At 40.6% G+C, this 15,938-nt stretch overlaps 1 protein-coding gene across 2 annotated transcripts in view; it reads right to left on the bottom strand.

Moving 5' to 3' along the window:
* Nucleotides 1–15,938, bottom strand: part of pappaa (pregnancy-associated plasma protein A, pappalysin 1a) — a 118,679-nt gene that overhangs the window by 82,879 nt on the left and 19,862 nt on the right. For both annotated transcript variants that reach the window (XM_030065409.1, XM_030065410.1), the window contains exons 3-7: nucleotides 14,609–14,754; nucleotides 14,000–14,293; nucleotides 13,377–13,569; nucleotides 12,893–13,014; nucleotides 149–650 (exon numbers count right to left, since the gene is read on the bottom strand). In XM_030065409.1, the coding sequence (XP_029921269.1) occupies nucleotides 149–650; nucleotides 12,893–13,014; nucleotides 13,377–13,569; nucleotides 14,000–14,293; nucleotides 14,609–14,754 (1,257 nt within the window). The remainder of the gene's footprint in view (nucleotides 1–148; nucleotides 651–12,892; nucleotides 13,015–13,376; nucleotides 13,570–13,999; nucleotides 14,294–14,608; nucleotides 14,755–15,938) is intronic.

Below are 15,938 nucleotides of genomic sequence, written 5' to 3'. Positions count from 1 at the left end.
ACTAAATACATTAATAATGGAAGCGGTAGAGCTGACTGCATATTTTCTGCATGCTTATTTTATCCATGGTGCTGACACCCCACAGACCATCAGTGATGACTGATGACTGATGTGCTCATATAGAAAGTTCACCTACCAGGTCACTCACCTGTCTGTATATCGGCGAGTAGGTTCATTCAACATCAGACCATGTGGAGCATGAGAGAAGGGTGGCTGGCGCAAAAGTCGGTAGTGTAGTGGTTGGCAGTGCCTACAAAGCGGACAGTCAGGCTTGGATGTCAGGAGGGTAGCATCGATCTCTAGGTGCTGCTCCATAGTGAAGAACTGTACCCCATAAACCTCCTCCTCTACATCCAGCTTTAGGGTCAGTGGAGTGTCACAGAAGACATTACTGGGGCCCAGTGAAAGGTTGTTCCCACTGACAGTTAGTAGCAATATGTTGTGGATCGCTGGCAATGCGGTTTCCTCAGGGCTGAAGAAGGTGACCCACACAGTGAGGGAGTCTGGCACCAGCGGGTAGGGGAACTCCAGCTGAAGCATGCAGCCCTGCAGGGGACACTCGGAGAGTCCCACAGCACCTTGCTCAATCCCTGCATTGGGACTCCAGGTGCGCACACTTGGCTCACAAGCCTGCTCCACATCTGGTGGGCCTGTGGAATACAATAAAGAGCTGCAACATGTAAACAATTAAGAGACTTCAAATAAGTCACAGACACAACAGTGTGATGTCAAACATAAATCAGACAGCATACACAAGAATAATGAATGACTGGTGATTTTTTGTTATGGTAAGGACATAAGGTTTTATGATACTGGTCCATGAATTCCTTAAAAGAGGCAAAAAAGTTCTCTGAACAATTAAGATAGTCATCTTAAAGTAAATTGCAACGCTAATAGCATTTTATGAGTGCTGACAGATCAAGAATTTACATCAATAATCTCTAGTGTATCTACAGTTCTTGCAACATCAAGATAGACATGAAACTGAGAGTTCATTGTCAGTCCAGCTGCAGAGGAAAGGCAGAGCTGAGGTGTGTACCTTCTGAGAGGGGCCCTGTGCAGGGCTCTCACTTTAACACAGTCATTACAACCTCTAACAGTCGCACTCCAGCCATATTTGGAGTCCACACACAGCTAACTCGCATTATCCTAAGTGACGTACACTAACATTCATCAAGCACTTTTAGAAGCCAGCAAGCGGCAGACACTATGTTCTCCCTCGATTTCCTTTTGTGCATTTCCAAGCTGGCAACCAACGAAGCCATTTGCTAACCTCATTTCTGGGCACCACGCAAAATTCCAGTGTTTAATCAAGTGAGGACTGAATATGGTTTCCAAGCCACATTATCTCAACACATTTATTATTGTAAGTGTGTGTGTGGCCAGAGTAGAGGTAAGTTAAAGAAAAAAAGGAGAGAGAGAAAGTGTGTGTGTGCGTGTGTGTATGTATGAGAGAGAGAGAGAGAGAGAGAGAGAGAGAGAGAGAGAGAGAGAGAGAGAGAGAGAAAGGGAACCAAGATACTCCAAGACCTTGCTTGCTTTGCTCGGCTCCTTCCTCATGAAGTCCTGGCTTTCTGGGTGAATTTTTCATTGAGTTTGCAAGGAAAGGAGCTGTAGCCACTGAAAATATTTTGTAATGTCAGCTGTTATGATGGGCCCTACTCCTGCTCTGGCACTGCTGCTAATGTGGTTGGAGATTTAAGAGGAGACAGAATAAGGGTGTCATCCACTGTGTAACCTAAGGCAATGTAAACCGTATTTTAAACATGCAAAGACACATCTATGACCATACTCCTTGTTCTACCTCAGCTGGATAATAGAGCACAATCTGAGCGAGTTAATGGCTTCTATTTAAAACATAAAAAGCAGCAATTATTTAAATGGAAATTGCTGTTAAATTTTAAATAGAAATGCTACCACAGTGTTCCGTTTTGTGAAACTGTATAAAGCACATTGCATTGAATTTTATCATCTTTTTATCGATACACACACACATACACATACACACACACACACACACACACACAGACACACACACACACACACACACACACACACACACAGATAGATAGATAGATAGATAGATAGATAGATAGATAAAGATATAGATAGATATAGATAAAGATAGATTTAGACACATAGGCTCTTGTTCAGCACTCTAAGCTGTTACATGAATGAATGAATGAATGAATGAATGAATGCATGCATGAGTGAATGAATGCATCAATAAATAAATAAATAAATACATACATACATACATACATAAAACTTATACATCCTCATCCATCCACAATCCGTGTTGTAACCACCATGGTTACAATATGCCACTAATAGATTCTACACCCCTGAATATAACGTCCTTCTTCAGCCAAAGTCCTCTGGTCAGGGAAGTGGCATAGCAGTTTTCTGTGAGAACATTTACTGCTCTCAAGCCTCATTTGGTCCTTTCACATCTTTTGATTCTTTGTTTTAAGATAAATGGTGAAGCCATAGTGCTTTTTGTCCTAATCTACACACTTCATAAGCAAACTAATGCCTTCATTAGTGACTTATCTGATTTGCAATTGCACGTTATGAAAAACTACGACAGGGTCTTGATACTTGATAGTCGGTCATTTATCATTCATGTCTGTTATCTCTCTCATGTGCTTGAAAATGAATTTTGGGACCTGATTAACTCCTTCAATCTTGTCTAGTCCATAAAGATCCCAAGATGCCAGAACTATATCCCAGACCTTAGACTTTGTAATTCCCAACCCAAACCCTATCAGGACTGACCCGACCGCATGGATTCTGGTTGTTTCGGCTTAGATTATTTAATTATTCCAACAACTTTGACAGGGTCAGGCTCTGCACTGCGGTAGAGAGCTGTTTTAGTAGCAGGTAGTTGTCTTTCACAAATATGCATTCACATCCATGCATTTCCAAAGTGTGGGCCTAACCTACACATCAGTTCAGAGGAAAAATGGATGCTGATGAGGTCAGGAAAAGGTAGATACGGGGTTAATTTTGGTCAAGCAAGCAGGGGAAGCATGTGTTTTAATCTCAAAACCGTTGATATTATTAAAATGATACAATTTTATTTTCACTTCTACACAGACGATACACAGTCATCAATGGTGTTTTTGGATGAGGGGTGGCCATTGATGATGTCTTCCACTGTATAAACTTTGAATTATAGCCAAACACTTGGGTGTATACCAAAGCAAAGACGTCTGTGTACTTCTGTAAGAGTGTTTCAGTCACGCTTCAGGTGTTTTCATTCCACTGAAGCTGCACTTACTAGAGTAACAAATGACTCTTTGCCAGCCATGGACACTGGTGTTACCACTATACCAATCCTACTTTATCTGAGTCTAGCATTTGACACAGTCAATCACACCCTACTGTTAAAGTGCCTGGAAGATCTAACTGGTATTCATGGCCTCGCGCACTCTTCATTTAAATCTTATCTCTCAGAGAGAAAGTAAGAAAGTTTGTCCACTATAACAATATGACCTCTGAGTACGAAGAGGTCATATTGGTATGGTGTTCCTCAGGGGTCAGTCCTTGGCCCTCTCCTATTCGTCATCTACATGCTCCCTCTGGGTGATATTATCCACAGCTGTGACATTAGCTGACACTGTTATGCTGATGATACTCAGATCTTCATCTCCACCGAGCACAATGACCGCTCTGCATTGGCTAACCTTGAGGCATGTCTCTGCTATTGGATGTCTTCAAATTTGCTGATGCTTAACGCTGACAAGACTGAAATTCTGGTCATTGGTCCCCCTATGCAAAAGCATCTTTTTAGTGATCTTGCCCTAAACTCTGACAATTGCTCCATCTCTCAAAACTCTACAGCTGAAAACCGTGGTGTGATTTTTGACTCCGGTCTCTCACTAGTCACTCACATCAAAAACACCACTAAGACTGCTTTTTATCACTTCCACAACATCACTAAAATTAGGCCTATGCTATGCTCTAAACCTGAACTTGAACTTGAATTTGAACTTGGTGGGGTTTACCACCTCTTTCCTCAATCTGGATAGAACAACAAACCAGTCCAGCTGTTTTCTGATGGCTAAAGAAATGTATTTAGCCATAAGATAACCATAAGCACCTGTGGAAGACAGTTACCATAAGAATCAGCCCTTAATCTAACCAAGTATATCTACTGACATTCATGGCAATAATACCAGCTTTACAGGTATTATCGCCTTTATCAAATTCAAACCATCATGTTGATATGCAAGTAGTTATTTTATTGCTTGCAGAATTTAAATAAGTGTGAAACAAACACGTATATAATTCATGAAGGTGTTCATGTGATTTTGGAGAGGTCTGTGCCCATGCGTCTCCGTCAACTAACGTCACAAAAATATCACAGCACATATTGCTTTCATGAAAGCTGCTTTAGTCTGGTGCAGGTGAGGCTATAATTAACACCACAATGCTGGTGAGTTCAGCTTAGACCGTAAAAATCCCAAACCAGCAAAAACAGCCAAAACTGGTTTAACAACTGATGAAATTTGCAACTCGCCAGCATTAAGCCTGGTTAGCGTCTAATGCCGGGTCAACACAGGCTCGAAAATTGAGCTCCCTGACTCAAACCTTTGTCATTGTCTGTACTTTCCATCACTCAGACCTTGATCTACAATTACACACCATACAAAATGCTTTGGCTAAACTGCAACAATTCCTCAGAGAAGGATTGTGTGTGTGTGTGTGTGGTATTTAAATATGGTATAGTATATTCAGTAGTAGTATAGTATTTTTAGGATCATTGTTTTTGTTTTTAGTTTTCTGCCTATTGTGAAGTATTTTGGCACACTCTTGTTTAGGTTTGTAAATGCTCCATAGATGACCTTACCATTGACCTTCTTTATCACACGCACCTTACAATGTTCTGCCCGTTCATTGTGGCAGTGCAAACCACCCAAACTTCTATTGGATAGAGAGTTCATCAGGATAAAGCTGCGTCCTTTTCTTTTTTTTTTTTTTTTCACAGTATACAAAAAGTTATTATCATTTCCAATACTTACAGGAATACTACATGAAAAGGCGTTTGGAACTTGGTCAACTACTGTGCTAGTCTATTTAGCTGTGAAAAAAAATGCTATGGTATTCCCGTTTAATAATATATTAAGTGTTTTAACAGGACTGTACACTCGTTAAGCTATTAGAGGCTGATGCTTGATTTTGATGACATTGTCAAATGACTGCTTGGGAAAAGTGTGGCCCCTGGCTAGGTTCTCTGGAGAACCAAACTGATACACAAAAAGTCCAGTGAGCTGAATGAATAAACAGAGAGGGATATGTCCAGGCATGCACTCTATGCTTTCTAAGAAGTGTCTGGCTCTGCCTCTCACTATCGATGACTCACCGTCACATTCTGTTACACACTCCGTCGTACAGTAGACAGACGGACAGACATTCATGCCTCCAGCCTTCTAACCTGATACACACGCATACAATCATGAACACAGACGCACATGCACATGCACATGCATGCAGACACACACACACACACACAAACACACACACGCACATGCACACACCACAATAGTGGCATAGGTTATAGATAAAGGTACATGTTATAAATGTATGCCATAACCTCACCCAGAGGGCATGAGGGAATGTAGAATGGTTTCTCTTTGTATTTGGTACACACTCAACAATATTTCATCAGTATTTTATATCTGATCAATTCAGTCATCTACCACAAGATCAGAAATATGAAAAAGAAAGCACAAAAGCCACAGAATTTTTTCTATGTCTTAATCTGTGCAGCATAAACAGTTTCCTACAAAGAGGCTGTTATGTGAAATTGGTGATGGACCAAAATGAGTGATGAGTTAAACAGAGGGATCCCATCAAGATCAGTAATCATCCACACGCATTTGCCTTGGAGATCTTTTATTATTTTCCTGCCACTCATCCTTTTCCATCTCTTCTGTTTCTGTTCCAAATCAATCTCAGTAGATTTTGGTCAAATTCGAGGAGCAGAAAGCAAACATGTCTTTGTTCTGTGAGAAAGTTTAATGGAGTACCACAATAATATAGAATATGGGAGAGATTTTCATTGACATTATACAATGAAACAAGGTAGAACACTGATTTAGAAAACTAGAAAAATCCACTTCTACCAAGGCGCCAAACAGGATAAACCAATAACGTCATTGTGATTGTTAAAAAACTTTGGAACAATTTTGGAATCTTTGCAGCAGTGAAAATGTTCTTTGGTTGACCAAAGTGCTACTGAAGAATTGGTGGGTTCTGTGAAACTGCTACTTGAAACAGGCTGTCCATCAAAGCAGTTGGGGCAAAGGATAATGCATCAAGGGAAGTTTCTACAAAGAGTTTACTGAAATTTTGCATTACATGCAATATTATGTAATACAGACAAAAGCATGTTTCTTGTTTACATCGTTGGTGTTGCCCTAGTTTGACCTAGGACACAGCAAAAGCTGGAGTCAAATGAATCCAGCCCTCTTTTCTTGAATGATGACTGACAGACAAAGCCACACATGGCGTCTCATAAACCAGTAAGGCCTGACACTACACTGTTTTCAAAGGAGACTGTCAATAATGAAAGATTGGCCTCAAAACTGGGTCTTTCCTGGTGACACACACAAACACACACACACACACACACACACACACACACACACACACAGATTTATGCATGCTATTAGCAAGACATTTACTGAATGGATTTATAAACACGTGTAGACATTATATACATATATTGCACATGCATACAATGTTGTGCTTACAGGCATGCAAGTGCATATTGCAAAAGCTTCACTGGGCAACTCCATGTGCACTTGCATGCACACAGAGTTATGCATACACACACACATTCTCACACACATACAATGGCAAACACATTTTGGATCTTTCACATCCATTCATGCACACTGCTGGTTTCAATCAGCCCAGGATCCTCCCTTGTGAATGTCACTAACCACATGCAATTCTCTTAACTATCTTGGGTGGTTTCCACCCCCCGGCGCCCCCCCAACCCTCCCTCACCCCACACCCCCCATCCTGAATCCATGTGTGTTTTTTCTCTTTTTAAGTCTTGCCTTTTTTGCCTCCAGCAATATATCTCTGGGGCATAGAGTAGTAAAGATTTATGAGAGGTGCTCTGGCTCTCTCTGGCCACGCCAATGTTTCCCAGTCATGTAGTGTGAGGACACAAACCACAAGTCCTTAGCTAACAGGTGCCATGTGTATGCATGAATGCTTCCAAATACACACACACCTTGAGACACATACATATTTCTACATAAAACATAAACACATATATAGAGCTCCATCCATGCACACACACACACATACACACATGCATGCACACACACACACACACACACACACACACACACACACACACACACACACACACACACATGCACACGCACGCACGCACACAGCTGTTTTAGTAAGCAGCACATGTAGGTGATTACCAATACAACTATGTCCAGTAGTTTGCAGGTACTACATTATCATAATGTGTATTAGAGACGCTGTTCATAATAAGTAACTGCTGCAGAGGACACATTTGCAAAAAACACAGCAGGAAATAGCAGCTGTTATGTCCAGAAGAAGCCTGGGCAGGGTTAACTGGGAAAGGGGAGTTGGAGGCTGCCGCAAACAGGGACCCCATCCAAAAGGGAAAACAGAGTGAAGTTTACACACACAGCATGTTAGACAAGCCCAGACTTGCCTCTTGTACACACACTATAGCCTGTGTGCAAGTCAGGTCCAGCGACTTCAGAATCAGAAGGACATCCACACACACAAATACGCACACACACACACACACGCACACACACACACACACACACACACACACTCATACACATAAGGACACTCACAAAAAGACACATACACACAAAGACACATACACAGATGCACACACAAACACATGGATACACACATATTCATGGCCTGTCTGACCCTACGTTCAGAAAGTCAGTGAGTTCATTATTAGCCATGTGCAGTAAGACACCAATCCATGAATATTCCCTCATTTTGCTCATATCTGACCCCCAGAATGTTACACAGCTCATAATTCTCCCAAAACAACTGAATAACAGTGTACACTTGCTTAAATATAGGAAAGACTTTGGCAATGTGTCAGGTCAATGAAAATAGTTGTGCACTACACAGCATCTGTAATCATAGTCTGGGCTGTAGTAGAACAAGCAAGGGAGGACAGAAGGGACCATGAGCCTTACCAAAGTGGGTGGCCGCCTGGAAGGCTTGCATATTTAGTTTTTTTTTTTTTTTTAAAGTATTATTTATTTGTTTTAAATCATCATGTTGGAGCAATCACAAACACAAGCAAATGAACCCATTATGATAACATGAATGCTGTCTTTTAATTGTCAGAGTTTGTTAGTTCAGTTTGGTTTGTTACTTATATAAACTAGTTGTGCCATTGTAATTTTAATGGCCATGCATGGATTACTGTGATTATTTAAAGTTTAAAGTGTGACTTAAGTAAGCATAATTTACAATAAAAATATGGTCTTTTACATGCTTGCATAGCGAAAACCAGACATTAGTAATAACAATAATAAAAAATAAAAATAATAATAATAATACTACATTTCAAAAAATAGTGAAGATATTAGCGCTTCGAGCCAGCCTTCAGAGTGTGATGGCATGGAGTTGCAATTTTTCCAGTCCATGCTGGCTGCAGAATCAGCATGGCAACAGACCACCCTTTTTGGAGACATATTTACCCAAACTTCCAGGCCATCCTCACTTCTGCCGAATCCCTACTGGGTGAGAATTATGAATGGATCAATACAGCAGAACACAACATCAAAATGTTGCAATCCCAAAATATATTTCTCTAAGAAAGAATCGAAGACTAGTTCTTGGAAGGCAAACCTGCTTATTGTCAACATTCCTGAGGGCAGCAAAAATGTCCAGAACCAAGTCAAATCTGTCTCTGAAATGCTAGTGGACATCATGGGCACAGAGGTATTTGAAAAGCCACAGGAGCTAGAGAAAGCGCATTGCTCCGTTGCTCCAAAGACTTAAGGGGGGGAGCCCCAAGAGCTTTTGTTGTGTCCTTCCACTGCTTTCAAGACAAGAAACATGTTCTGCAAGGGGCTAGGCAACATGAACAGCATCACTAGGGTCTTCAGATGTCCCTGTGATAGGAGCACAGTCAGCCTTACATGAGAACAAAACTGCACTTTACCATAAAGGAATCCAACTCAGACCCCCAGCCAAAGTCTGAGCCGAGACTCCAGCAATCTAAAAGAACTTGATTGAAACTACAAATGCAGAACTGACAAACTTTCTGCAGAGACTTGGCAGTGCACCATCCATTTCCAATGAGCTCACAGTAGCGCCTACTGAAATCAATAGTGATTTGAATAATTCTGAATTTACTTAAGATGATTCACTTATGTTAAAATTCTTTAGCAATTTAAATACCCCTACTGTTAGACCCACTGCTCAGGTCGTGGTGGTTCAATGCAAAGAGATCCCCAGACATGATGGTCATCTGATTGAATTTTACAAGAATTTTTTTAGTAAAGCTATCTCCCCTTCCTGTTGATATGTTTGATTATCCACACAGAGTTGAATCGAGGTCAACTGGGCTTGTTTGTAGATTCTTAAAGACGATTTATTTCTCATCCATGAAGCTTCTTCAGTTCTAAGAGACTGGTGGGGACCTTGATTCAACTCTATGTGGATAACCATGACCTGGATGACTAAGATCCTACACAGACATTGATTTGTTTGATTAGTTTCTGGATCTTACCACAAGCACATACTGAGACATTAATCACACATCTAGTGAAGCCTGGCAAGAATCTACTGGAGTGCAGAGTCAAAAATCATATTTCCATCCATTTATTATATTCCTCTACCAGACCTTCAGTAGTTACTGAGAATTTACACTTCCTTTACTATTTCCAAGAGCCACAAGCCCACTAAGTGTACTCCATTTTGCTTTAACAATACAATCCCTCTCTGTTATGCTTAAAACATCAATGTACAGTCATGGAATAAATAGATGAGTAGAACATGAAGTACGTTTATATGCTGATGACCATTTACTATTAATAACAGACCTGTACCATGTGTTCCTAACATTATGGAAATGCTACATCAATTTCACATATACACTGCTCACAAAAAGTTAGGGATATTTGGCTTTTGGGTGAAATTTATGTAAAATGTAAAATGTTCATGCTACAGTGATATTATATCATGAAAGTAGGGCATTTAAGTAGAAGCATACACTGGTGATTTCCTCATCTCAAACAATTTCTTGAAACAAAAGCCAACAACAGTGGTGGATATACCACAACAAAAAATGTCAGTGTCAATAACTTGTCATGTGCCCTTGAGCATCAATTACAGCTTGACAGCGACGTCTCAAGCTGTTCACAAGTTGAGTTATTGTCTGCTGAGGCATGGCATCCCACTCTTCTTGAAGGGCGGCCCTCAGGACATTGAGGTTCTGGGGTACAGAGCTCCGAGCCTCTACACGGCGACTCAGCTGATCCCATAGGTTTTCTATGGGATTCAGGTCTGAGAAAGTGCAGGCCACTCCATTTGAGGTACCCCAGTCTCCAGCAGCCGTTCCCTAATGATACGACCTCGATGAGCTGGAGCATCAAACACCTGATGTGAATTTTGCCGTTAAACTCCTTGTTAGAGAACAGCAACTTGTGCAAAAAGTACTGAAACATTGAACAGTTGGACATGTGCATTCAAAAGTTTACAGAAGGTCACATTAAGTTCACCTGTAAAGGTTATAATGCATTTTAGGTTCAGCCTGAAATTTCACCCGAAAGCCGAATATCCCTAACTTTATGTGAGTAGTGTAAGTTAAACTTATCAAAAACTAAAAGATTCCCTATTTACAAACTAGTACAAAGTGTAATTATTATTGCTTCATCAACTATTCTGTCACTAACACTGTCAGTGTCAATCAGTCAGACATGGAGGAAATCAGGTAGTCTAATTTTCAAGAAAATAGGGAAAATAGGGATGGGGATCAGAGGCCTATAGTTGGTCTTCAGACTTAAGACTTAGAAAATGGATCACCTTTTTTATTAAAATCTATTTGCTCATCAATTGGCTGCAGGAGACTCAAGTTCATGAGCAAAACTGGCAGTTATAATACCTATAGACTTTGTAATTAAAAAAAAAAAAAAAATACATTGTTTATTTTTATGGCATGGTGTCATCATTGATTGATTGATGTGTCATTGGTGCCAAATTGCCCCAGTGTAAGTGAAATTTTGCTTTGAACTGTGCCAGCACTCTCTTTTGGTGTCTGAGCTGAAATGTAATAACAAATAATTTATAGTCAATGAGTGACGCTCAGGCAGTGGTGGTGATTAAGCTTTTGGGCTTGCCTGCCGATTATGTCTGTGTACCTGCTGTAAATCAGACAGACATGTCTTACCTAATCTTCTGTCATTATTTCTACTGAATTACTCTGACAATAGTAGTTTTCTTAGTTGATGTAATGGCTGTCCAGTTATGAAGTTTATTAATCCATGGGGGTGAAAAAGGCCTGCTTGACATTGTGATTTTATAGTCAGATGAAGGCTAATAAAACCTAAGATTAAATTACAGATTGTGTATAGTGAGTTAGAGAGAGAGTGAGAGCAAGAGAAACAGAGAGACAGAGAGAAACAGCAGAGGGACGGAAAATATTGGCACAAAATTTTGATGAGGAAACTGGTTGCCCAGGTTTTTGCCCATCAAACTGACATATCCCAAACTGTATATAAAACACTTGAGGAACGGACTGTAGCACAAGACCAGAAGGCCTAGGTATAACATTGTTGCATAAAGTATAATATGTAAAAACAAATACGGCTGCAGCTACATGCAGCTATTATAATTACTTCCAAAAAATGACTGCAGATTTACAACTATGTGCATACGGACACACACATACACATACACACACACACACACACACACTCGCACACACACACACACACACACACACACACACACACACACACACACACACACACACAGTAATACACATACATTCCACACTATGCTTAATGCCAGAGAGTGATCAGAAGTGCACAGATGCACAGATGGGACAACTATTTTTAAAGCCCAAATACCTCATCCCTAATGCTTGTCCCTGTACAGTTTTTCTTATATGGATTCAGTAACAATAATGCAATGGCAAGAAAATTTACTTTTAAAAAAGCCTATATTTGGAGTCATCCTGTATTATACATAAATTCCTCTCCAAAAAAGAAGAAAACATAATCTGTGAAGTCCTGTGTTGAGCCTTCGTCCTCATATGGGAACTGTGGTACCATACAGCACCATCCATTGGGAAGTGACCTTCCTTGTTCCTTTCATAATGTCCCACGGCTCATGTCAAGGGTCATGAATCCAATGAGTCATTTGCATGTTTTGGGATTGAGTCAGTGACAAAAATATTTGCATGTCAGAGTACTGACTCAGAAAATGTGGAAAAGGGAAACCTCAAAGGCATTGGGAGCCCATGGATGTGGGAGACTTATTATCAGAGCTGAGATTAACTGACCTGCAGAAACTATGTGTTTTCAAGTACCATTAGTCTATGGTTAGGAGTTTGGTCTTGCTTTGTTTTTTCATGTAAAATGTCTTTTTAGTAAAATCATTCAGTATAATATGGATAAGAGACAGAGTATTAAGGAGCTAGTGTACTGTAAATGTAAAAACATATTGACAATATTGTTGTGTTGAGCATCTCAGCAAGAGCAGTCAAGCAATTGCATGTAAATGTCACAATTGCCCAACTTACAAACAAACTACCAGCTTACAATGATAGCATACAATGGCATCTAACAAAACTATGTAACCAGAAAAAATGCAACCAGAAAATTCAACAGCTATTCTGTCTTACCTTCAGCCTCCCGAGGGGACCAGTGTCCAGAGGGGGAACAGGGTCGCGGGGAGGAGGAGTTGGAGGCATACTGCAGCAGAACTCTCCCCTCAGTGCATTTATCACACACTGATCCCACTTCTCTAGGAAACCAACAGACAGGCACAGCAACCAACTTAGATACAGTCCATATGCATGCCATTCATATAAACATGCATGAAAAATATAAAAGGTTAAATTAATGTTAAATAATGTGAACTAATTTGACAAACATCACTTTACGATTAAAATGATGTGATATGAACATGTAACCAGTGAAACGGTGGTGCCAGCTATTCCAATTTGAACTCATTTAGTGAGTAAAAAACATCAACGAACATGAAAAACTATCATAATATTAATTCATATAGTAATCAATGATGTAATGTAATAAAGCTATTCTTTTTATTGCCTTAAATATCATACACCGTTTCCTGCCACTGCCACCATATCTAGCTCATTTCACCTGTCATAAAAGTGTCCAGATATGGGTGGGAACCATTCCAGGGTGATGGCATTGTGATGCTGCTCAACCACTTGGGGTGCCATTGGCACTGGAGGTGGTTTGGATGCAGGTTGCCAGGTCTGGTAGATGAGGTCCAGGTAGCAGTGCATCCTGGCCACCTGGTTTAGTGTGAAAGAGTCTGTACAGGCATCATCTGCAACAAGAAGAGAAGGGGTTTTCAGACTGATAACACAGGGAGGAATGGGAATGGGATTGGAATGGGAACTGATTCACTCAAAAGACTTTCATTTTTAGATCACATGAATGGGGAAAAAACTGTCTAGTTAGCATTATCATTATGCAATCTAAACACCTTCGACAGCCAATAAGCGAGCCATTTTAACTATGACAAGATAAGACGCAAAACACATGAGTGACATGAGGCAATTAGCCCCCTACTGTGTTTTTCCTATGAAATGTCCCTGCTAGATCCCACACCTGTCTTAGTGTGCATGTATCTGTTGCACATGGGGCCAAGATACAGTGTGCAAGCAAATTCCTCTTTGCTGGTCTCTGCTTGCAAGTGTGTGTGTAGTGCTTAAAGGTAAGTAACAAACCACGTATGTGTAGCAGCTAAACCTCACCTGCATAACTCATGTAGTTGTTAAATGGGGTGTGTGAGAAGTGTCGGCAGCCACAGGTCTCGTTGCCCGGCTCAGGGTCTTGGCAGCCTTTGTATTTGGGTGTGGGGTTGGTATCTGCACAGAGATCTCCAGTCTCCATTGAGGGCTCAGTCTCCAAACACGCATCATTACACGACTCAATCTCTGATATGCCCCGAAACACGTGGTAAAGCCCCAGACTGTGGCCAATCTCATGGACCATTGTGTCAGTGTGACCAAATGTTCCATAGAAAGAAGGGTTCAGGACAATGCCGCCTAAGAAAGAAACAGAAACACACACACACACACACACACATAAGATAATGGCAAATCATACAACACTCAAGTGCTTCCGCACACAGTATGTTTTCTTAACAGGTGTGGAACTGGAGTAGGGTTCAGACAATGCATTATTCATGGGCCTTCTCAGCTTCATTATCACCTACCTCCACATTAGAACAGAGACAAAGACACAAAGTGCTTGGGCCTTGAACTGTAATTACTTAGAATCAACAATCTGGACTGCCAAAGAGGGGATATGGGCATCAGGGTGTGCATGCATGCATGTATGTGCTTGTGTCTGTCTTTTACCCAAATGTGTCAGGGCTTCTTTGTCCCAGGGCCAAGTGGCAACCCCCGCCAGATCCTCATCAGATGAGTTGGCAAAGAAGACATTCAGGTGAGTCGAGCCATCCAAATTTAGGACCTCTTTCAATTCCTTCACATCTAAATAGGCTCTGGAGAATGGAGTGCAGAGAGAAAGAGTTTTTCGAATTTGCTTCAAAATGAGGATAGTACTCTTAGTGAATGCAGCAAGGTAAAGCAGAAATTGAAACTGCAATTATCTCCATGGCCAAAAAAACAAACAAAAAAAAGTGTTTACTGTTACTATGTAACTTTCTGATCCTTCTGCAGGTCCTGTGGTTAGACCCGCCCTGTGCAGACCTCTACAATAAAGTACATCATATCATACCATATCATATTATATCATATCATATGAGAGAGATGGTGATGGTGGCAGGTGGTGGGTGGGTAAGCTATACATTGGCATGTTTGTATATACATAGCAAGCATATTAACCCCATACTCCACAGTGAGAACCGTTCACTAGAATTGCATTTATTTATGACAAAAAAAAAAAAAAAATTATAAATTGTGTTTGTCCAGTCCTGAATACCTCCTCACACTAGTCCTGGCATGTCAGCATGTTCATAGCACAAAACAGAGCTAGAGACAAGGTTTCCAGCAGCAACAGTGGTTTAACTTTTACTTTTATAGCTGGAACCAATATGTTTGAAAAATATTTTGTGATGACATTCCAGTTCAAACTTATAGATTAAAAAGCCAGAAATTCAAATTGCTTAACGTTGATTGTTGATTGTATTTTGCCATTCTGCTGCATCAGTACCCTTAACATTACCAGGCCATGGAAATACTGAGAGCAGCCCCATTGATTGCATTCATGCAGCACAATAAGATATCATTCCACCAGCAAAACTGTCATTCATTTTCATCAAAGAAAGTATTTCTCTAAGAACCCAGCTGGTGGTCCTGGCAGACAGCACTGACAAGTTCAGTCATCTCTTGGAAGAGTGAATTATGTGTTGCAAATGCTGAAGTGTCAGTGCCTTGCTTTCCAAGGATTTGGAACTTGATATGCAACAGATACAATAACACGAATTCATATGAAACAAAACATGACATTGGCCCTAGTATCACAAATTAGATCCCCTTCGGATGTTTTGACCCAGTTTGTGTGACCCACTTGCCCGCCCAATGTTTATATGTGTTTGGATCATAAGATTTAGTGCAAAAACAGTGAGGCTGAAACAACATGCCTTCAACACTCTGTACAGCGCTAGGCAAACTAAACCACTTGACCCCACACAGCAATGATAGCCAACCATGTATCATGGAGGAC

This window comes from Myripristis murdjan, chromosome 12 (assembly GCF_902150065.1).
Source record: "Myripristis murdjan chromosome 12, fMyrMur1.1, whole genome shotgun sequence".
Lineage (NCBI taxonomy): Eukaryota > Metazoa > Chordata > Actinopteri > Holocentriformes > Holocentridae > Myripristis > Myripristis murdjan.
Note: the sequence above shows the minus strand (reverse complement) of the source record. Positions and strands in the feature narration are given on the sequence as shown.